Raw genomic sequence first — 24,091 nt, 5'->3', positions numbered from 1 at the left:
GGACCCATGGGTGCGCATGTGCCCTTGAGACCCATGGGTGCACCCATCCATGGGAGGGACAGCAGCACGGACCTATCGGTGCTACACACCATCATCGGCCATTGGGACCCATGGGTGCCTCCTCTTCCATGAGAAGGACACCAGCACTGAGCCACTATTGATGCTCCAATCAATGTTTGACCCTTGGGACCCATGGGTGCACCCTCTTCCATTGGAAGGACACCAGCATGGACCCACTGTTGATATTCCACCCCATGTTTGGCCCTGGGGACCCATGGGTGCCCCCCCTTCCATTGAACAACACCAGCATGGAGCCATTGGTGCTCCATTCCATGCCCAGCCTTTGGGACCCATGGGTGCACCCATCCATGGGACAGACCCGAGGATGGACCCATTGATGCTCCCCATGAAAGGGAACGCTGTGGGGCACGTGCTGTGCAGCTCTATGCCCCATTTTTGAGCTTGGGAGGGACCCATGGGTGCACCCACCATGGGACAGACACGAGCATGGACCCATTGATGCTCCACCCCATTATTGGCCATTGGAACCCACGGGCGCCCCCTCTTCTATTGGCAAGACACCAGCACGGACCCACTATTGATATTCCACCCCATTATTGGCCCTTGGAACCCATGGGTGCACCTTCTTCCATTGGCAGGACACCAGCACGGACCCACTGCTGATGCTCCACCCCACGTTTGGCCCCAGGGACCCACAGATGCACCCATCCATGGGACAGCCCTACACACAGACCCACATCTGCCCCCATAGGAGGGCCGTGGTGGTCTCTGTGCCCACCCAGCACCCAGTGGGGCCTCACCTCGTGTTTGATGGACCTGGCGCCGTAGTGCAGGTTGTAGCCATCGGCCAACACGTCCAGCACCTCCCGGTCCCAAAGCAGCGTGATGTTGTGCCGCGCTTTGGCCTGGGGGGGTGAGAAGGGGCTGATCTCCCATCAGAGACACCATGGGGGCTGAGGGTGGGGGTCTCGTTGGCCGGGGGTCTCCTCGTGCCCCTCATGTACCTTCTTGGCCCAGAAGCTGAGCTCCTTGTTGACCAGCTGGATCAGCTCCGAGTGGCAGAACGGGAGGAAATAAACGATCTCGTTGATCCTGCCCAGGAATTCGTCCCGTCTGAAGTGAGCCTGGGGGGTCAGAGGGGTCGGGGGGGCATGAGGGGACATGAGGGACCCCACACCTCCAATGGGCGCCATGTGGGGCAGGGATGGGGATGGGTTGGGGTTGGAGGTGGGTTGGGGTTTTAGGTGGTATTGGGATTGGGATGGGATTGGGATGGGATTGGGGGTAGGATTGGGATTGAGATTGAGATGGGGGTTGGGGGTGGGATCAGGGCTGGGGTTGGGGGTAGGGATGGGGCTGGGGTTGGGGTTGGGTTGGGATTAGGGTTGATGTTGGGGGTAGTGTTGAGGTTGGGGGTGGAGCTGGGTTTGGATTAGGGCTGGGGCTGGGGTTGGGGGTGGCTGGGGGTGGAGTATTTTGGGATGGGATTAGGCTAGAGTTGGGGTTGGGGGTAGTGTGGGATGGGGGTGGGTTGGTTGGGATTAGGATTGAGGCTGGGGTTGGGGTATGGGTGGGTTGGGTGGAGTTGGGTTGGGATTAGGGCTGGGTTGGGGTTGGTTATGGTTAGGGGTTGGGCTGGGATTAAGATTGGGATTGCAGCTGGGGTTAAGGTTGAGGTTGGGGTTAGATTTAGGATCGAGGCTGAGGTTCGTGTTGGGGTTGAGGTTGGGACTAGGGCTGGGTTTAGGGCTGGAGTCGGGGTTAGGGTTAGAGTTGGGATTAGGATTAGGGTTGGGGTTGGGATTAGGGTTGGGGTTAGGATTGAGGTTGAGGTTAAGACTGGGTTTGGGATTAGGGTTGGGTTTAGAGTTGGGGTAGGGGTCAGGGTTAAGTTTGGGGTTGAGGTTAGGGTTGGTATCAATGTTAGGTTTGGAGCTGGGTTTAGGTTTGGGGTTAGGGTCAGCGTTAGGGTTAAGGTTGGGGTTGGGGCCGGGTGTCATCATTAGGATTATGGTTGGGGTTTGGGTTGGGGTTAGTGTGGGAATGTGGGGAGAGGAGGGAGAGGAGAGGAGAGGAGAGGAAGGATGAGGAGAGGAGAGGAGAGGAGAGGAGAGGAGAGGAGAGGAGAGGGAGGTAGAGGAGAGGAGAGGAGAGGAGAGGAGAGGAGAGGAAGATGAGGAGAGGAAGATGAGGAGAGGAGAGGAGGAAGCAGCTGTACCTTTAAAATGGGGCGGATGACTTTCTCCTTGAACTGCTTGGAGATGGTGATCTTGTCAGACACCTGCACGTCCTCTGTAAGGCAGGATGGGGTGAGCTGGGGGGGGGGGCAGGGTGATGGGGTGCAGGGTGATGGGGGGCAGGATGATGGGGTGGGCAGCACAGCAGGTCGCAGCTTTCCCACCCAGCAGCTCCGCTCAGCTCGGGGCTCACTTCCCTCCACCGACTGCAGATGGAGCCAAGGGCTGCCAGCCCCGCTCCTGCATCACACAGCGCCTGCATCACACAGCTCCTGCATCACACAGCTCCTGTATCATCACACAGCTCCTGCATCACACAGCTCCTGCATCACACAGCTCCTATATCACATCACACAGCTCCTGCATCACACAGCTCCTGTATCATCACACAGCTCCTGCATCACATCCAGCTGACTTGGAGGGCTCAGCAGCAGCAGCAGCAGCAGCAGCAGCAGCAGCAGCAGCAGCAGCAGCAGCAGGGAGATGCTGCATCCCCTTCCCCACGACCACCCCCGTCAGTGCCCTCCCAGCTGCTCTCAGTGGCACCCCCAGGCCTGGGCTCAGCACAATGGCATGGAGACGTCGCGCCTTCTGACCCCCAGTGTGCTTTCTGACACCCCCTGTGCTCTCTGGCCGTGCTCTCCCTGCGGCCCTTTGTTATCAGGCCCCAGAAATGAGAATCCGCTGCTTCTCCTGGTTGAGGAATGAAGCGTTTGGCATTTGGAAATGAGATTCTCCAACGTTCAGCGCCAGCCGCGCTCCCGCTCTGCTCCTTTGGCTGCTGTGATGGAAGCTCTGAGGACCCCAATTGTGGGGGCACAGAAGGGTGAGATGGGGGCAGAGAGGCTGAGGAACCCACCGGGTGCCCCCCGTGGGGGTTCAGTCCTCACTAACAGGCAAAGCAAAGTGCAGCTCGGCCCTAATTACCACTAAATGAAGCAAAGGGTGAATGGAACAGCTGGTTAAGAGCAGGGATAGGAGGAGCTGGAGGGGGCGACGTGCAGCATGGAGAGCTTCAGAGAGGGGCAAAGCCAACGCAAAGCCATTGTGGGACCATCCCAGCCTCCCCATGGGCTGCTGCTGTGCCGGGCTCTGGGCTGGGGTTGGTTGAGTTGGACTGGACCATCCCCACCTAAATTCTCCGCGATCCTTTTCTTGCTCATCTCCACGGCCTCCTGCCGCAGCTGCAGCGCGTGCTGCGCGATCTCGTCGCTGGCCACGTTGGAGGTCATGATGAAGATGGCGTCCTTGCAGTCGATGGTTTTCCCTTTGCCGTCCGTCAGCCTCCCCTGCCGCGACACCGGGGCAGAGCAAAGAGTGAGAGTGGAACCCTGGGGCACGAGGGTCTGCTCCTCCCCGTGGGGGGCTCCCTTCTGCTGCACTGAGACCCCATGTCTCACAGGGAATGCTTCGCTGCCCATCTCCACCTCCATCACCATCTCCATCCCCATCCCCATCCCCATCCCCATCCCCATCCCCATCCCCATCTATCTCCGTATCTATCTCCATCTCCACCTCCATCTCCACCTCCATCCCCATCCCCATCTACCTCCATATCTATCTCCATATCTATCTCCATCCCCATCCCCATCTCCATCCCCACCTCCACTTCTATCTCCGTATCTATCGCCATCTCCATCCCCATCTCCACTTCCATCTCCATCTCCTTTCCCATCCTCATCTCCATCTATCTCCAACCCCATCTATCTCCATTTTCATCCCCTTCTCCATCCCCAACTCCATCCCCATCTCCAACTCCATCCCCATCTATCTCCTTATCTATCTCCATCCCCATCTCCATCCCCATCCCCACCTCCATCTCCATCTTCACCCCCATCTATCTCCTTATCTATCTCCATCTCCACCCCCATCTATCTCCTTATCTACCTCCATCTCCACCCCCATCTCTACCTCCATCTCCATCCCCATCCCCATTGCCATCCCCATCTCCCTCCCCATCTCCCTCCCTCTCCATCTCCATCCTCATTCCCATCCATCCCATCCCATCCCATCCCATCCCATCCCATCCCATCCCATCCCATCCCATCCCATCCCATCCCATCCCATCCCATCCCTCTCCCCATCCCATCTCAACCCAATCCCACCCCATCCCCATCCAGGCGCTGTGGGGCAGAGCCAGCTTTGCTTTGACAGCACAGGAGCCCCTCAGAAGCGCCCAACCTGCCGATTAACAAAGCAAAAGAGGGAGAGGGAAGGAGAAGGAAGGGACGGGCAGCTCCCCATGCAGTCCCTCCCCTGGCTGTGTCTATGGCAGAGCAGACATCCAGCACCGCGACACGAATCCTCGCCGGGTGCTGGAGATTAACATTTGGGTTATTGCCCTGTCAAGCGAGCGGCGCAGGAATTGATTTCACATTCAGCCGCCGCCGCCGTGATCTATGCAAGAAAAACGGCCTTATTAATCCTGAACACAGGAAAACAAGAGGGAGAAACAGAAACTCCACCACACCTATGGAGTCTGTGGGTCTATGGGGATGGATGGAGGCCTGAGGGATGGGTGGGAAGGGATGGGAGGAGGGTGTGGAGCTGTGCTGCCCTGTTTGCATCCTCATTGTGCTCCTTGGTTGCGGGTGATGCATGAGGAGAACCCCATGGGGCGGAGCAGGAGCCCCAGCAGGGCTGCAGAGCGCCGCGCTCACCTCGTCGAAGAGCTGCAGCATGATGGTGAGCACGTCGGGGTGCGCCTTGTCCACCTCGTCAAACAGCACCACGGCGTTGGGGCACTGCCGCAGCTTCTTGGTCAGCTGCCCGCCCTCCTCGTGGCCAACGTAGCCCGGGGGGGACCCGATGAACTTGGCCACCTGGGGGGGGATGAGGGGAGGGGGTGGGTGAGAGGAGACCCGGCCTCGATCAAGATGGAGGGTCGCCATCCTTTGCATTGATGAGTTGGAAGCAAAGTGAGGGTGGCCAATGGTGGGCATTGCATCCCTCAGGGGATGAGTTGGAAGGAAAGCGAGGGTGGCCAATGGTGGGCAATGGTTGTGATGAGGACGTTTGTCCTCCATCCATTAACATTATTCAGCAGCACCAGGACCAAACGGGCTTCAAAAGCAGAAGGGAGAACTCCCAGCAAGGGAAATGCCTTGCAAACAACATGAGGAGGTTTGGGCCACCCGAAGCAACCACAGCTTGAAGCACCGCCAAGCAGTCACAGAATGGTGAGGGTTGGAAAGGAATTCCAGGATCCCCAACCCCAAACCCAACCCATCCCATTGTGTCCACTGACCATGGCCCTAAACAGAGCCATAGAATCACAAAGGTTGGAAAAGACCTCCAAGATCCCCAACCCCAACCCACCCCATTGTAACCATGGACCACGGCCCTAAATAGAGCCATTGAATCATTACGGTTGGAAAGGAACTTCAAGATCCCCAAATCCAACCCCAACCCATCCCACTGTGTCCACTGATCACAGCCCTAAATAGAGCCATCGAATCATTATGGTTGGAAAGGAACTCCAAGATCCCCAAATCCAAGCCCAACCCATCCCACTGTGTTCACTGACCATGGCCCTAAATAGAGCCATAGAATCACAAAGACTGTTAAGACCCAGTCTCCATCCTGTAGCCGTGCCCCATAGCTCCTATGGGTCAAACTGCCCAGGTGTGTGCAGAGCAAAGCCCCGAGCCCTCAGCGTGACCCTCCCGCAGCCACTCTGGTGTGTCCCCAAGTGGGGCTCCACCTCTCACTGCTGCTGGGCAGCACCCCAGCATCACAGCCCCCTATTGGGGCAGACGTGGGCACCCGGCTGTTCCCCGTGCTGCCCTCTTCATTGCTCTGCTTGAAGGGGGAGCTCTCCTCCTCCTCCTCCTCTGCACCGTCTCCAAACGCTTGCCGGGCTGCAGTGCACCCACGTTTGGTTTTCCACCCCCCAGGACCCCCAGGTCCTTCTCTCCAGGAGTTCTGCTCCCATTCCATGTACATACGATGTCATTGATGAAGATGCTGAATAGCACCGTTCCCAGGACGGAGCCCCGGGGGACATCACTGATCTCTGCCCCCACCTGCACACAGAGCCATTGACCACCACCCTCTGACCACGTCCACCCACCCAACTCCTCACCCACCAGTTCATCCACCCTTCAAACCCTCATCTCTCCGATCCATAGACCAGGATGAGGTGGGAGGCCACACCAAAGGCCTTGCATGAACCCAGGTAGGTGACACCAACCACCCTCCCTTTGTCCAATGATGCCGCCCCTCCATCACCCCCCCAAACCCATCCCCAGCCCATAAACCAACCTCGTGCCTCTCCTGGAACTCTGACATGTCCAGTCTGATGAAACCCTGGAGGAGAACAAAAGAGCAGCACGTCAGTCTCCACGTACACGCTCCAACGTCAGTCATAGAATCATAGAATCATAGAATTACCCAGGTTGGAAAAGACCTTGAAGATCATCAGGTCCAACCGCAGCCTAACCAGAACCCTAACTCTAAAGACCCTCCACTAAATCAGTCCCTGAGCACCACGGTCCCATCAGGAATGCCGTCCAGAAGGAGGTGGCTGCGAGGATGGACGCGCTCATGTTCGCTTTGCCCTCGTGCCAAAGCTTTCAAAGCAGCTCGACCCACTCAGCCCAACACAACCCGTGGGGCCGAGGTCCCACCGCAGCACTCAGCCCCACCAGCAAAGGGGAGAGGGAGGAGCTTTACCTTCTTCACGTCCTTGTGGAGGTACTTGGCCGTCTGCTTGGCCAGCTCCGTTTTACCTGTTGCAAACACAAGCACACGGTCAGGATCCCACCTCCGTGTTCTGCTCCCCAGATAAAGAACTTCAGGGAAGGGCTCAGTGCTTCTGATGCCTCAATCAGCCTTAAAATGGCTGACACAACATATGGGGCATCCTCCCCGACACCCCACACCCAGACCCACACAGCTGATACAACACAGCTCCCAACTGCTTCGCTCCCTGTCTCAATATCCATCCGTATCTTACTTCACTGCCCATCCAGATCTCATTTCAATATCCATTTATATCTCATTCCAGCATCCATTCATGCCTCATTTCACTATCCATTCATGCCTCATTTCACTATCCATTCATGCCTCATTTCAATATTCATTCATACCTCATTTCAACACCCATTCATGCCTCATTTCAATATCCATTCATACCCTACCTCAGCATTCATTCATACCTTGCCCAGGGAGGTGAACTGCCGGCGTTGCTTTGAATGCCGCCATTTGGTTACTTGAAATCTCATTATTTTTAACTCTTTTCCTTCCCCCCCCCCACCCCAAACCAACTAAAACTCATTCTGCCCATCTCATCAACCAATTATCTGCTGCGTATTCCCAGCATCAACAGAATGGAGCTGTTGCAAAGCGATGGGAACCCCGAGGTTGTGAGCAGCCAATCCCTGCTGCCATCCACCCACAGCCCCCACCCACAGCGCCCACCCTGTGGGGCAGCAGGTCTGGGACAACAGGGCTCAACCTGAGCTCCTCTAAGGGAGAAATGATCCTCCTTGGAGCTGGGGGGAGCGGGCTGAGGGGGGCGGGTGGGTGCCCTGCAGGACCACGGACAGCGGCCCTTCCATTGGGATGGGGTTGGGGTCAGGTTGGGGAGGGGGTTGGGGTCAGGTTGGGGATGGGGATGGGTTTGGGGTTGGGGTCAGGTTGGGGAGGGGGTTGGGCTTGGGGTTGGGGTCAGGTTGGGGATGGGCTTGGGTTGGGGTCAGGTTGGGAGGGGATGGGTCAGGTTGGGTTGGGGATGGGATTGGGGTGGGGTTGGGGTCAGGATTGGGGAGGGGTTGGGTCAGGTTGGGGATGGGGATGGGATTTGGGGTTGGGGTCAGGTTGGGGAGGGGGTTGGGCTTGGGTTTGGGGTCAGGTTGGGGATGGGCTTGGGGTTGGGGTCAGGTTGGGGAGGGGGATGGGGTGGGTTTGGGGTCAAGGTTGGGGATGGGAGGATGGGGTTGGGGTTGGGTAGAGGGATGGGTTTGGGTTTGGGGTCAGGTTGGGGAGGGCCCGGTTGGGTACTGGGGGGACATTTCTTCCTTAAAGAGCAGCCATGCACTGCACAGCTGCCCAGGGAATGGCAGGGGGGTCACTGCCCTGGGGGTGTCCCAGAACTGCAGTGGGAATGATGGGGATAGGGTTGGATTCAATCACATCACTCTATCCCAACCTTTGTGATGCTGTGTGCAGTGGGAATGGTGGGGATGGTGGGGATGGGGCTGGATTGGATCCCCTCCATCTATCCCAACCTTTGTGATGATATGGCCGTATGAAGTGGGAATGGTGGGATGGGGCTGGATTGGATCACCTTGGACTATCCCAACCTTTGTGATGATATGGCTGTATGAAGTGGGGATGGTGGGGATGGGGCTGGATTTGATCACCTTGGATTATCCCAACCTTTGTGATGCTGTGTGCAGTGGGGATGGTGGGGATGGGGCTGGATTGGATCCCCTTGGACTTTGCCATGCCAGCCTTGGCGCAGCTCGGCGCCCCGCTCACGTTACCTATCCCCGACGATCCCAAGAAGAGGAAGACCAGCGGGTGCTCCTCGTCGTACCAGCCGTTCTCCTTCCTCCGAATCGCTGCCACGGAAACAAAAGTCAAGGGTGGAAGGAGGGAGGGGGGGGGGGAGGAGGCGTATAAATCAATGACACAAAAGCAAGTATAATTATCACTAAGTATACACTATGTTTTACCGCTCTCTGCCCACTCCGAGTCCTCCCCGCCATTAGTGCTCTGTAATTTGATTAGCCAGCCAAGGCCCCAGAGACACCTAATGAGGTTAGCATGGATTTGGAGAGCTGCCCAGAGCAGATTTCGGATAAACTTTTCCAGGATGTGCACTCAGCGTTGCCAGGGAAACGTTAAGGGGGGGACAGGAGCTGAGCCCAGCAGCACGTCGGGCTCCCAGCGCAGTGAATAAAGCAGCTCTGCTCCAAGTCTTGTGGTCCTTGTCGTCGCCGTCCATTTGTTGGCTCCTGATTTTCATCCTAAAATAAGGGATGGTGGCAGAGCTGCGGGGTCTCCGCGGGTGAAGCATCGCGGTGAAGGCAGCGAAGGGGAAGTTTGACTCTTTTAAAGACAGGAGGAGGGTTTGGAGGCCCCAACATCTGCTTCCCTGCCCTAATGCCCACAGCGCAGCCCTACGACAAACCAGTCTGGATCGTGGTGCTGCGGGAACCTCCCGGCCCAACCAGCCCAGATAGGAGTTACCCCCTCGATCTCATCAGGTACCAAATCAAAACGCTGCTCTACAGAGATGGAAGGGGAGGAAGGAACTTCCAAGGCTGGATGGGGCCATGGGGCAAGAAATGGGCCCCGGCTCAGACCTTGTGCCTTAGTGTGCACGGTGGTGCCTTGGGGTTGGAGGATGGGTTGTACTGGAGGCCCTTCCCAACCCTCATAGCTTTGATTCCATGACTCCTAGTGAACACGGTGGTGCTGGGTTGTGGTTGGAGGCTGTTTCCAACCTTCGTCAGTCTGTGATTCCACAACTGGGAATGGTGAGGATGGAACAGCAGCTGGAGCTGATGGTCTGTAACTGCGTCCCACCAAGATGGGCTGACAGGGTAGGGTCGTGTTGGACAGTAGGACAAAGTGCTCTGAGAATGGCAGAGCTGCCCTGCCCTAATCCTAACGCTAAACCAAACCCTAACGCTAACCCTAGCCCTAACCCTTACCTTAACTCTAACCCTAACCCTAACCCTAATCCTAAGACTAAGCCTACGCCTAACCCTAACCCTACCCTAACCCTAAACGTAAACCTAACACTAACCCTAACCCTACCCTAACCCTAAACCTAAACCTAACACTAAACCTAACCCTAACACTAACTCTAAACCTAACCCTAACCCTAGCCCTAGCCCTAACCCTTACCCTAACTCTAAACCTAACCCTAACCCTAACCCTAACCCTAACTCTAACCCTAACCATAACCCTAACCCTACCCTAACCCTAACACTAACCCTAAACCTAAACCTAACCATAACCCTAACCCTAATTCTAACCCTACTCCTAACCGAAACTCCCAACGCTAACCCAAACCCTAACTCTAAACCTACCCTAACCCTAATTGCTAACGCTAATCTTACACTAACCCTAACCTTAACCCTAACCCGAACCATATCCCTATCCTTAACTCCTAGCCCTACCCTAACCCTAACTCCTAACCCTAACGCTATCCCTAACTCCTAACCCTAACGCTATCCCTAACTACTAGACCTAACGCTATCCCTAACTCCTAGCCTTAACTCGAACCCTAACCCTAACCGTAACCTACCCTAACCCTATCCCTAACACCTAACCCTAACCCTAACCCAAACCATAACCCTACTCCCAACCTTAACCCTAACCCTACCCTACCCTACCCTAACCTTAACCCTAACCCTAGCCCTAACCCTAACCTCAACCCTAACTCTAACCCTACCCTACCTCTAACCCTATCCCTAACTCCTAACCCTAACTCTAACCCTAACTCTAACCGTAACCTACCCTAACCCTATCCCTAACTCCTAACCCTAATCCTAACCCTAACCATAACCCTACTCCCAACCTTAACCCTAACCCTACCCTACCCTAACCCTAACCCTAACCCTAACCCTAACCCTAACCCTAACCCTAACCCTAACCCTAACCCTAACCCTAACCCTAACTCTAACCCTACCCTACCCTACCCTAACCCTAACCCTACCCCTAACTCCTAACCCTAACCCTACAAGTGGCCATGGTGGGGATGGGATGGAGCTGGACTCAATGATCCTACAGACCTTTCCCAACCTTAATGACCCTACGATCCTATTCTACGACACCAAAACTCAACATCAGGCACCCCAGCATGGGCACATGGATGGACCCTGGTGCAACAGAGCCATGGATGGGCAGCAACGAGGAGGGAAGGCATTCAATAGCAGCTGCTGGACACCGAGAGGGGGCTGAGCACTGACCTGACCGCAGTCACCGAGCACCTCCACCCCGAGCAGCCCAACCTCCAGCCCCGGGCTCAGTTGTTGTTGTTGTTGTTTTAATGGATGGGGAATAACAAGGACACCGGCCATTTCTGCAGCTATTTCAGCCCAGATAATAAATGTAATAAACTTTGGCTCGGGGGCACGGAGTGACCACTCGTAGGGGTCAGGCTGCTCGGAGGCGCTGAGGTTAAGTGCTGTACGTGTGTGTGTGTGTTGGTGGTTGTCTTTAATCCTGCAGGACATCAGGCTTTATGGACAAGCTCTCGGCTCCCCCGTGATATACACGGTGCCATAAAAGCTGCCACCAGGTTACTGCCTGTGATTCAGTGCTGCGTCGTGGCTGCGCGGCGCTGACCGGCGCCGTCTACAGCGGGTTGGGGAGACCAACGAGGTGTTAAAGCTCTCCTATACACAGCCAGGATACGGCCCAGCCTTAAGGTTTGGAAAACATCAACTATTCTGGTCGTCAGTGGAGAGGGCGCCAGCTTACAGCTATCCAATCCCAAAGCTGGTGGGTTTGGTGTTGGGATGGGGAGGAAAGATGATGTTTTGGACAAAGCACAAGGGTTGGGTGGATGAGAACCATGGACAGAGCTCTGGAAGCTGTGGGGAACGCTCCTTTCTATGGGGCTCCCAACCCAACTCTTTACCAACACCAACCAAGGGATCCACACTGAACCTCTCATCAAGCTCATGTGCAGGAATGGCTGGGGAGGGCAGGCCAAGCTCCAGCACGAAGCTCCGACCCGGTGCCATGTGAAGAGGCCGACGATGACGCCCAGCTCTTCTTCTTTGGAGCCATTTCCAGCCCTTCCGCCGTGCTCCCACTTTATTTCGTCCATCTGTAACGGCGTAACTGTAGCGCTGCGCCGCCGAGCGGCCCTTCAGCTCGCGATTGAACTGATAAATTCACTGTATTACTTTACACAAATCAATACCCCAGCAGTTATCAGGGCTTGATGTGACCGAAATTGGTTTCAGCCAATTTGTGAGCGTAATAAATGTCCATTTATCAAATCAATTCATTCCGTGGTGCTCCTCGGACCACCCTGCTCGGGGTGCCAGGGGGTGACGATGGCCCCGGCTCCGTCCCCACCTTGGGATGGAGGACGAGCCCCTTCCTGGCCCTGTCTGACCCGACAGCGTGGTCCCACTGCTCCACCTGCACTTGGACCCGGACCCGCCTGCCTTGCCACAGCACACACCGAAACAAGGCACCTGTAGGGGATCCCACCTGCTCTGCATTAGGGGCAGTTGAGGGTCACATCTCTGCTTGTCTGTTTTCTCCATCTGATTCCAGCCCTGTCAGTGCCCGGCACGTTGAATGGATCACATACAGCATCACAACCTCTACACCAACAACCTCACGGCCCTTTTCCTTCTTCCTTCCTTCCTCAGCTTCAGGAGGAGGCCCAGCACAAAGTATGACCCTACAGTGCTATGGAAGCGCTTCAATGCAGCAGGGCTGGAGCGTCAGACAGGACTGCACCATCAGCAAAGGGGGAAAGGCCTCAAAGATGTCCTGAAGTCCAACCATCAACCCATCACCATCATGACCACTGAGCACGTCCCTCACATCTCCTATATGGGTCTGGCTGTGGTGTTTGTATGCTGTAATATAAGGTGAGATGTCCCATATGGGTTTGGTTGTGTTTGCTGTGCTACAAGGTGAGATGTCCCATATGGGTTTGGTTGTGTTTGTTGTGTTACAAGGTGAGGTGTCCCATATGGGTTTGGTTGTGGTGTTTGTGTGCTGTAGTATAAGGTGAGATGTCCCATATGGGTTTGGTTGTGGTGTACCCATATCCCATACCCCATACCCCATACCCACACAGTGAGCCCAGAGCTCAGGGGCCCTTTGTGCTGCCCTGAATCCTACTTGGACAGCAGGTTGAATCCAATTAGTCAATTAAGGAGCTGTTATAAATGACACCAATGGGCCACGCGAGGGGCGCCAAGCGGCCGCAATCTATACATGGGGAGCCCATGATATGGCAGCAGAAAGCAATAGGGAACAGAACCCATAACATGCAGAAAGCAATGGGGAACAGAGCCCATAACGTGCAGAAAGCAATGGGGAACAGAGCCCATAATGTGCAGAAAGCAATGGGGAACAGAGCCCATAACGTGCAGAAAGCAATGGGGAACAGAGCCCATAAGAAAGCAATGGGGAACAGAGCCCATAACATGCAGAAAGCAATGGGGAACAGAGCCCATAAGAAAGCAATGGGGAACAGAGTCCATAATGTGCAGAAAGCAATGGGGGACAGAGCCCATAACATGGCAGCAGAAAGCAATGGGGGACAGAGCCCATAACATGCAGAAAGCCATGGGGAACAGAGCCCATAAGAAAGCAATGGGGAACAGAGCCCATAACATGGAACAGAAAGCAATGGGGGACAGAGCCCATAAGAAAGCAGTGGGGAATGGAGAGAAGCTGAAGTTGCTTGGAAGAAAAGAGGCTGGAAATTCAACCTCCCTGAAAGAAATCGGGGCAGAAGGGAGGAGGGGGGGGAGGAGGGGCCGGATCCTGTCCTCTACCTTTTGGTCTGATGTCCTGAGGCTGAAGGGGGGGGGGGACACAGAGCGCATTCCCTCTAATTCAATAAGAGAAACCTCCATAAAGGCGGCGGCGTTAATGCGCGCAAACACCACCTGTGTCAGAAGCGGGAGCTGCCCATTAATCAAAGCTTCCCAATTAGCCCGCGCCGCTGCCCCCAGGCACAGCCGCTGTGGGAGCACAGGGGGCTGCGGTGCTGGCCCTGCACCCCCCCTTTGTTAGCAGCACAGCACGGCTTTGTGCCCGGCACTGCTCTGCTGCATGCTCACACCTCAGCACTCCCTTGTAGCCAATGCATTCGGGTACAAGGGAGGCCCCAGAGCTGCTCTGTTTGCTTTCCCTCCAGCTCTATCAGACCCCAGCCCTGCTATAAGCCTGTATCCTGTACAGCCCGTATCCTGTACAGCCCTGCTATAAGGCTGTATCCTGTACAGCCCATATCCTGTACAGCCCTGCATTAAGCCTGTATCTGTGTACAGCCATATCCTGTACAGCCCTTGCATAATCGCTGTTATCTGACAGCCCTCATGTAGCCTGCATATAGCTTGTATCCTGTACAGCCCGTATCCTGTACAGCCCTGCTATAAGCTTGTATCCTGTACAGCCCGTATCCTGTACAGCCCTGCTATAAGCCTGTATCCTGTACAGCCCATATCCCGCGAAGCCCTTGCTATAAGGCTGTATCCTGTACAGCCCGTATCCTGTACAGCCCTGCATTAAGCCTGTGTCCTGTATAGCCCATATCCTGTACAGCCTGCTATAAGGCTGTATCCTGTTAACAGCCCATATCCTGTAGCACCCTGTTGTTAGGCTGTATCACTTAACAGCCCATATCCTGTACAGCCCATATCCTGTACAGCCCTGTTGTAGGGCTGTATCCTGTACAGCCCATATCCCATACAGCTCTGCTATAAGGCTGTATCCTGTACAGCCCATATCCTGTACAGCCCTGTTGTAGGGCTGTATCCTGTACAGCCCATATCCTGTACAGCCCTGCATTAAGCCTGTGTCCTGTACAGCCCGTATCCTGTACAGCCCATATCCTGTACAGCCCTGCTCTAAGCCTGTATCCTGTACAGCCCATATCCTGTACAGCCCTGCATTAAGCCTGTATCCTGTACAGCCCGTATCCTGTACAGCCCTGCTATAAGCCTGTATCCTGTACAGCCCATATCCTGTACAGCCCATATCCTGTACAGCCCTGTTGTAGGGCTGTATCCTGTACAGCCCGTATCCTGTACAGCCCTGCTATAAGCCTGTATCCTGTACAGCCCGTATCCTGTACAGCCCATATCCTGTACAGCCCTGCTCTAAGCCTGTATCCTGTACAGCCCATATCCTGTACAGCCCTGCTCTAAGCCTGTATCCTCCAGCACAGCCAGCAGAGGCCGGGCTCTCCGCTTCCTCACCAGTTCATTTCCCTTTTAATAGGGGGAAACACAGAATTCCAAGCACAGTAACAGCAGCTCCGGGTACAAGGAGAAATAAAGGGGAACTGGGATCACCTGGAGGAGGTAGGGCAGGTATTGAGCTCCTCCTGATGCTTCCAGGGCAGGGATGCTGCCAACTGTTGGGTGCTGGGGGACAAGAGCGGGGCTGTGCCCCTCTGTGCCTGCCTTGCTAATGGTCTCTGTTGAGCTGGTGGAGCACACGCAGCCAGGGAATAAAAACATGCAGCTGTATGGGAACAGCACTGAGCTGACGGGAAGGAGCTCTGCAAAGCATCTGGATGACCTGGATGGCCAATGGTTGGCCAATAGTTAACCAGTGGTTGGCCAGTGGCTGGCTAACAGGTGAACAATGGTTGGCCAATAGTAGACCAATGGTTGGCTAACAGGTGACCAATGGTTGACCAATGGTTGGCCAATAGTTTGCCAATGGTTGACCAATGGTTGACCAGCAGTTTACCAATGGTTGGCTTACAGGTGACCAATGGTTGGCCAATAGCTGATCAGTGGTTGGCTAACAGGTAACCAATGGTTGACCAGTAATTGACCTATGGTTGGTTAACAGGTGGCCAATGGTTGACCTATGGTTGACCAACAGTTGACCAATGGTTGGCTAACAGGTAAGCAATGGTTGGCTAACAAGTGGCCAATGCTTGACCAATGGTTGGCCAATAGTTTACCAATAGTTAGCTAATGGTTGACCACCAGTTGACCAATGGTTGGCCAATAGTTTACCAATGGTTAGCTAATGGTTGACCAATAGTTGGCCAACAGCTGACCAATGGTTGGCCAATAGCTGACCAATGGTTGGCATTGGTCAACGTTTGGTCAAACCATTTGGTCAGCTTGTTGGTCAACTATATTGGCAACCACTTGGTCAGCTATTGGCCAACCATTGGTCAGCTGGTTGGCCAACTATTGGTCAACCATTAGCTAACCATTGTAAACTATTGCCAACCATTGGTCAACGGTGGTCAACCATTAGCTAACTATTTTTGGTAAACTATTGGCCAACCATTGGTCAAGCATTGGCACATTGTTAGCCAACCATTGCTACCTGTTAGCCAACCATTGGTCAACTGTTGGTCAACCATAGGTCAACCATTGGCCACCTGTTAACCTACCATAGGTCAATTACTGGTCAACCGATTGGTTACCTTGTTAGCCAACCAACTGATCAGCTATTGGCCCAACCATTGGTCACCTGTAAGCCAACCATGGTAAACTGCTGGTCAACCTTGGTCAACCATTGGCACCTATTGGCCAAACCATTGCGTTCAACCATTGGGTCACTTGTTTAGCCAACCAATTGGTCTTACTATTTGGCCAACCATTGTTCACGCTGTTAAGGCCAAGCCACTGGCAACCACTGGTTTAATCCTATTGGCCAAACCATTGGCCATCCAGGTCATCCAGATGCTTTGCAGAGCTCCTTCCCGTCAGCTCACAGGCTGCTGGTTCCCATACAAGCTGCATGTTTTTATTCCCTGCTTGCGTGTGCTCCACCAAGCTCAACAGAGACCATTAGCAGCAGGCACAGAGGGGCACAGCCCGGCTCGTCTTTCCCCAGCACCCAACAGTTTGGCAGCATCCCTGCCTCGGAAGCATCAGAGGAGCTCAATACTGCCCTACCTCCTCCAGGTTGATCCCAGTTCCCCTTATTTTTCCTATTGTACCCGGAGCTGCTGTTACTCTGTGCTTGGGAATTCTGTGTTCTTCCCTATTAAAAGGGAAATGAACTGGTGATGGAAGCGGAAGCCACGCCCGTCGGGCCCTGCTTGCTGGCTGTGCTGGAGCGATACAGGCTTTTTGAGCAGGGCTGTACAGGATTGGGCTGTACAGGATACAGGCTTAGAGCAGGGCTGTACAGGATATGGGCTGTTAACAGGGATACGGGCTGTACAGGATACAGGCTTATAGCAGGGCTGTACAGGATACGGCTGTAAGGAATACAGCCTCAACAGACTAACAGGGTGTGGGCATGCGTGTACAGGATAGGGCTGTACACGGAACAGGCTGTTAATAGCAGGGCTGTACAAGCGATACGGGCTGTACAGGATACAGGCTTTAATGCAGGGCTGTCACAGGGATATGGGCTGTACACAGGATACAGGCTTAGAAAGCAGGGTTGTAACAGGATATGGGCTGTACAGGATACGGCTGTACAGACACAAGGCTTAATGCAGGGCCCTGTACAGGATACGGCTGACAGGCACAGCCCTACAACAGGGCGTACAGGATCATCGGGCTAATACAGGATACAGGCCTTTAGCAGAGCTGGATATGGGATATGGGCCTGTACAGGATACAGCCCTACAATCAGGGCTGTACGGAGTGATGGGCTGTACAGGATATGGGCTGTACAGGATACAGCCTAACAAACAGGGTGTACAGGATATGGGCTGTTAAACAGGATACAGCCTTATAGCAGGCTGTACAGGGATATGGGCTATAAGAACACAGGCATAATTTGCAGGGCTGTACAGGATACAGGGCTGTACAGGATAACAGACCTTAAGCAAGGGCTTCGCGGGATATGGACTGTACAGGATACAGGCTTATAGCAAGGGCTGTACAGGATAACGGGCTTACCAGGATACAAGCTTATAGCAGGGCTGTACAGGATACGGGCTGTACAGGATACAAGCTTCGTTATAGCAAGGGCTGATACAGCGATCTTGGGCTGTACAGGATACAGCTTATAGCAGGGCTGGTACGAGGATATGGCTTGTACAGATACAAGGCTTAATGCAGGGCTGTACAGGATATGGGCTTGTCAGGATACAGCCTACAAAAAGGGCTGTACAGGATATGGGCTGTATCAGGATACAGCCTTATACGCAGGCTGTACAGGATTACCGGGCTTGTACAGGATACAGGCTTATCAGCAGGGCTCGAGAGGTCTGATAGACGCTGGACGGGAAAGTCAAAACAGAGCAAAACGCTCTGGGGCTCTTGTAGCCCCGAATGCAATTGGCTACAAGGAGTTGCTGAGAGTGTGAGCATGCAGCAAGAGCAGTGCCGGGCCAATCAGCCGTTAGCTGTGCTGCTTAAACACAAGGGGGGTGCAGGGCCAGCACCGCAGCCCCCTGTGCTCCCCCATCAGCCGGTGCATTGTGCCTAGGGTGGCGCGGCGCCGGCGGCTAATTGGGGAAGCTATTCGAATTAATGGGCCGGCTGCTCCGCTTCTGGACACAAGGTGGTGTTGTTGCGCGCACTTAACGCCCGCGCGCCTTTATGGAGGTTTCTCTTATTGAAATTAAGGGGAATGCGCTCTGTGTCCCCCCTACCCTTTCAGCCTCAGGGACATCAGACCAAAAGGTAGAGGACAACGGATCCGGCCCCTCCTCCCCCCCTCCTCCCTATTCTGCCCGATTCCTTTCAGGGAGGTTGAATTTCCAGCCTCTTTTCTTCCATAGCAACTTCAGCTTCTCTCATTCCACTGCTTTCTTCATGGGCTCTGTCCCATCTGCTTTCTGTTCCATGTTATGGACTCTGTTCCCCATTGCTTTTATGGGCTCTGTTCCCCATGGCTTATCTGACATGTATATCGGGCTACGTGTCCCCCATCTGTCTTTCTGCTGCCATGTTTTATGGAGCCTCTTGTTCCCCCATTGCTTTCTGCCACTTATGGACTCTGTATACCCATCTGCTTTCAGTGGGCTCTGTTCGCCATTGCTTTTCTAGACATAAGTTATGGGCTACTGGTTCCCCATCTTCTTTGGGCCTGTTATTGTCTGGTCTATGGGCTCATTCCCATCTAACTCACGTAAATTAGCCCATTGTTCCTGACACATTAGGTGGATGAACTCTGTTCCACCATCCTGAATTTCTCACGTTATGGGCTCTGTTCCCCATTGCTTTGTCTGCATGTTATGGGTTCTGTTCCCTATTGCTTTCTGCACCATATTCATGGGCTCCCCATGTATAGATTGCCGGCCGCTTGGCGCCCCTCGCGTGGCCACATTGGTTGCACTTTATAACAAGCTCCTTCAATTGAAACCCTAATTGGATTCAACCTGCTGTACCACTAGACTAGGATTACAGAGGACAGCAACACGGGACCTGGCTTCTGGGCTAATGTTGTGGTATGGGTGATATGCGGGTATGGGACTATGGTGTTACACCACAACAAACCCATATGGACATCTACAAACCTTATACTACAGCACACAAACATCACACACCAAAACCCAGTTTATGGGACACCTCAACTTGTAATCACAACAAACACCACAACCAAACCCATTATCGCGGAACATCTCACCTTGTAGCCACAGAAAACAACATACACCAAACCCTTAGGGACTTCTCACCTTATATTACGCATACAAAACACCGACAGCAGACGCCATTAAGGAGATGTGAGGGACTGCTCAGTGGTCACTGATGGTGATGGGTTGGATGGGTTGGACTTCAGGACATCTTTGAGGCCTCTCCCCGTTTGCTGATCGGTGCAGTCCTGTCTGACGCTCCACCGCCTGCTGCGCATTTGAAGCGCTTCAATAGCACTGTAGGGCATTATCCAAGTACGTACATTGTGCTGGCCTCCTCCTGAAAGCTGAGGAAGGAAGAGAAGGAAAAGGGCCGTGGGTTGTTGGTGTAGAGGTTGTGATGCTGTATGCTTGATCATTCATACGTGCCGGGCACTGACAGGGCTGGAATCAGCATGGGAGAAAACAGACAAACAGAGAGTGACCCTCAACTGCCCTAATGCAAGGAGCAGGCCTGGATCCCCTACAGGTGCCTGTTTTTCGGGTGTGTGCTGTGGCAAGGCAGGCGGGTCCGGGTCAATGGCAGGTGGAGGCAGTGGGCCACGCTGTCGCGTCAGACAGGGCCAGAAGGGGCTCGTCCTTCCGATCCCAAGGTGGGGAACGGAGCCGGGGCCATCGTCACCCCTGGCACCCCGAGCAGGGTGGTCCCGAGGAGCACCACGGAATGAATTGGTTTGATAAATGGCGATCATATTACGCATCACCAAATTGGACCTGAAACACCAATTCATCGGTCACAATCAAGCCCTATAACTGTGGGTATTGATTTGTGTAAAGTAATACAGGTGAAATTTATCAGTTAATCGCGAGCTGAAGGAGACGCTCGGCGCGCGCGCGCTACAGTTTACGCCGGTTACAGATGGACGAAATAACAGTGGCGAGCACGCGAAGGGCTGGAAATGGTCTCCAAAGAGAAGAGAGCTGGGCGTCCATCGTCGGCCTCTTCACCATGCACACGGGTCGGAGCTTCGTGCTGGAGCTTGGCCTGCCCCCCCAGCCATTTCCTGCACATGAGCTTGATGAGAGGTTCAGTGTGGATCCCTTGGTTTTGGTGTTGTAAAGAGTTTGGTTGGGAGCCCCATAGAAAGGAGCGTTCCCACAAGCTTTCCAGAGCTCTGGTTCCATGGTTCTCCATCCACCCAACCCTTGCGTGCTTTTGTCCAAACATCCAATCTCTTCTCCCCAATCCCAAACACCAAAACCCACCAGCTTTGCGAGTTGGATAGCTGTAAGCTGGCGCACCTTCTCCACTGAACGTGACCAGAAATAGTTGATTGTTGTCCAAAACCTTAAGGCTGGGGCCTATCCGGCTGCCTGTATAGGAGAGGCTTATAACACCTCGTTGTCCCCAACCCGCTTGTAGAGGCGCCGGTCAGCCGCCGGCGCAGCCACGACGCAGCCACCGAATCACCAGCAGTAACCTCAGGTGAGCAGTTTTATGGCACCGTGTGTAATATCACGGGGGAGCGAGAGGACTTGTCCCATAAAGCCTGATGGTCTGCAGATTAAAGACAACCACAACACACACACCACACGTTACAGCACTTTAACCTCAGCGCCTCCGAGCAAGCCCTGCCTCCTATGAGTGGTCACCCGTGCCCCCGTAGCCAAAGTTTATTACATTTATTATTCTGAGGCTGAAATAGCTGCAGAAATGGCCGGTTGTCCTTGTTATTCCCCATCATTAAAAAACACTAAACAACAACTGACGCCCGGGGCTGGAGGTTGCGCGCCTGCTGCGGGTGGAGAGGTGCTCGGTCGGGCACCTGCGGTACAAGTGTCAGTGCTCAGCCCCCTCTCGGTGGTCCCAGAGCTTGCTATTGAATGCCTTCACCTCACTCGTTGCTGCCACCAATCCATGGGCTTCTGTTGCACCAGGGCCATCCATGTGCCCACTGCTGGGGTGCCTGATGGTTGAGTTGTCCATTTCGGTGCGTAGAATAGGATCCGTAGGGTCATTAAGGTTGGGAAAGGTCTGTAGGATCATTGAAGTCCAGCTCCATCCCATCCCACCATGGCCACTTATGTAGGTTAGGGTTAGGCAGTTTAGGAGGTAGGGTTAGGGTTAGGGCTAGGGTAGGGTAGGGTTTAGAGTTAGGCGTTAGGGTTATGGTTAGGGTTAGGGTTAGGGTTAGGGTTAGGGTTAGGGTTAGGGTAGGGTAGGGTTGAGGGTTAAGGTTGGGAGTTAGCGGTTTGGTTTAGGGTTAGGATTAGGTTAGGAGTTAGGGATAGGCGTTAGGGAGGTTACGGTTAGAGTTAGGGTTAGAGTTAGGGTTAGGAGGTTAGGGATAGGGTTAGAGGTAGGGTAGGGTTAGAGTTTTAGGGTTGAGGTCTAGGGTTCCAGGGCTAGGTTAGGCGTTAAGGTTAGGTAGGGTACGGGTTAGGGTTAGGGGTTAAGGTTGGGAGTAGGGTTATGGTTTGGGTTAGGGTAGCGGTTAGGGGTTAGGGATAGGGTTTAGGGGTAGGTTAACGGTTAGGGGTGTTAGGGTTCAGAGTTTAAAGGGCTAGGAGTTAGGGATAGCGTTAGGTCTAGTTAGTTAGGGTAGCGTTAGGGTTTAGGAGTTAGGATAGCGTTAGGCGTAGGAGTTGGGTTAGGTAGGGCTAGGAGTTTTAAGGATAGGGGATATGGGTTCGGGTTAGGGTTAAGTTAGGGTTAGTGTAAGGCCGGAGGGATATAAAAGGGGGGCGTTTTTCTTAAGGGGCAAAAAAATTTTTTATTAGGGTCTTTAGGGGGTAGGTTTTAGAGTTAGGGGTTGGCGTTAGCGTTTGGAGTTCTCGGTTAAGGAGTAGGGTTAAGCAATTAGGGTAGGGTATGTTTAGGTTTAGGATTGTGGTTAGCTTTTAAGATTAGGCTTGGGGTCTTGGGTTATATGGTTAGGGTTAGAGTTAGGGTGTAGGCGTTAGGTTAGGGTTAGGTTGTAGAAGTTGGGTAAGGGTTAGGTCAGGGCTAGGGTTAGGGTTAGGTTTAGAGTTGAGTGTTAGGGTTTAGGTTTCAGTGTTAGGCTTTCAGGATTTAGGGTTAGGGTAGGGTTAGAAGGATTAGGTGTTCTAGGTTTACGTTTGGGTCGGTTAGGTAGGGTTAGGGTTAGCGTAGCTATAAGTCATTAGGACTAGGGTTAAGGAAGTTAGGTTTTAGGTAAGGCTTAAGGGTTAGGGCTCAGGGTTTTAGCGTTTAGGGTGGTTTTAGCGTTAGGATTAGGCCAGGGCAGCTCCTGCCATTCTCAGAGCCACTTTGTCCTACTGTCCAAACGACCCATTTACCCTGTACAGCCCATCTTGGTGGGACGCAGTTACAGGACCATTCAAGCTCCAGCTGCATGTTCCATACCTCCACCATTCCCAGTTGCTGGAATCCACAGACTGACGGAAAAGGTTGGAAGACAGCCTCCAACCACAAACCCCGCACCCACCGTGTTCACTAGGGAGTCATGGAATCACAAAGCTATTTGAGGGTTGGGAAGCGGGCCCTTCCAGTACAAAACCCATCCTCCAACCCCAAGGCACCACCGTGCACCACTAAGGCACAAGGTCTGAAGCCGGGGCCCATTTCTTGCCCCATGCCCCACTCCAGCCTTCCCGAAGTTCCTTCCTCCCCTTCCATTCTCTGGAGTAGCAACGTTTTGATTTTATAACAATATAGTCAAACGAGATAAACCTGATGATACATCGAGGGGCGGTAGAAACTATCCTAATCTGGGCTAGGTTGGGCGCGGGAGGTTCCAGCAGCACCCACGATCCAGGACTGGTTTTCGTAAGGGCCTGCGCTGTGTGGCATATTAGGGCCAGGGAAAAAGCAAGAATGATCAAATAGGGGCACTCACACCACTACACATAAACACTCTTTAAGAGTCAAAACTGTCCAACTATACACGACTTGCCTTCACCGCGATGCTTTCACCCGCGGAGACCCCGCAGCTCTGCCACCATCCCTTATTTTAGGATGAAATCAGGATGCCAACAAATGGACGGCGCACGACAAGGACCACAAGACTTGGAGCCGAGCTGCTTTATTCACTGCCCGCTGGAGTCCCGACGTGCTGCTGGCTCAGCTTCCTGTCCCCCCCTTAACGTTTCCCCTTGGCAACGCTGAGAAGTGCACATCCTGGAAAAGTTTTATACCGAAATCTGCCTGGCTCTGGGGCAGCCTGGACTCCAAATTCCATGCCTAACCTCATTAGGGTGTTCTCTGGGGCCTTAGGCTGGGCTAATCAAATTACAGAGCACTAATGGCCGCGAGCTGTAGGGAGGACTCGGAGTGGGCAAGAGAGCGGGGTAAAAACATAGTGTATACTTACGTGATAATTATACTTGCTTTTGTGTCATTGCATTTATACGGCCTCCTCCCCCCCCCCCCTCCCTCCTTCCACCCTTGACTTTTGTTTCCGTTGGCAGCCGATTCGACGGAAGAGAACGGCTTGGTACGAACGAGGAGCACCCGCTGGTCTTCCTCTTCTTGGATCGTCGGGGATAGGTAACGTCTTGAGCGGGGCGCCGCAGCTGCGCCAAGGCTGGCCATGGCAAAGTCAAGGGGATACCAAATTCCAGCCCCATCCCCACCATCCCCATCCTTGCACACAAGCATCAACCAGGTTTGGGATAA

The 24,091-nt window shown here is 53.9% G+C and overlaps 1 protein-coding gene across 1 annotated transcript in view; it reads right to left on the bottom strand.

The window, feature by feature from the left end:
* Positions 1–24,091, bottom strand: part of CLPB (caseinolytic mitochondrial matrix peptidase chaperone subunit B) — a 61,316-nt gene that overhangs the window by 1,196 nt on the left and 36,029 nt on the right. Inside the window, exons 8-15 of the mRNA XM_015850662.2 lie at positions 8,747–8,824; positions 6,933–6,988; positions 6,522–6,566; positions 4,919–5,080; positions 3,391–3,547; positions 2,240–2,313; positions 1,026–1,145; positions 822–926 (exon numbers count right to left, since the gene is read on the bottom strand). Of these exons, the coding sequence (XP_015706148.1) occupies positions 822–926; positions 1,026–1,145; positions 2,240–2,313; positions 3,391–3,547; positions 4,919–5,080; positions 6,522–6,566; positions 6,933–6,988; positions 8,747–8,824 (797 nt within the window). The remainder of the gene's footprint in view (positions 1–821; positions 927–1,025; positions 1,146–2,239; positions 2,314–3,390; positions 3,548–4,918; positions 5,081–6,521; positions 6,567–6,932; positions 6,989–8,746; positions 8,825–24,091) is intronic.

Source organism: Coturnix japonica, unplaced genomic scaffold (assembly GCF_001577835.2).
Source record: "Coturnix japonica isolate 7356 unplaced genomic scaffold, Coturnix japonica 2.1 chrUnrandom505, whole genome shotgun sequence".
Classification (NCBI taxonomy): domain Eukaryota; kingdom Metazoa; phylum Chordata; class Aves; order Galliformes; family Phasianidae; genus Coturnix; species Coturnix japonica.
Note: the sequence above shows the minus strand (reverse complement) of the source record. Positions and strands in the feature narration are given on the sequence as shown.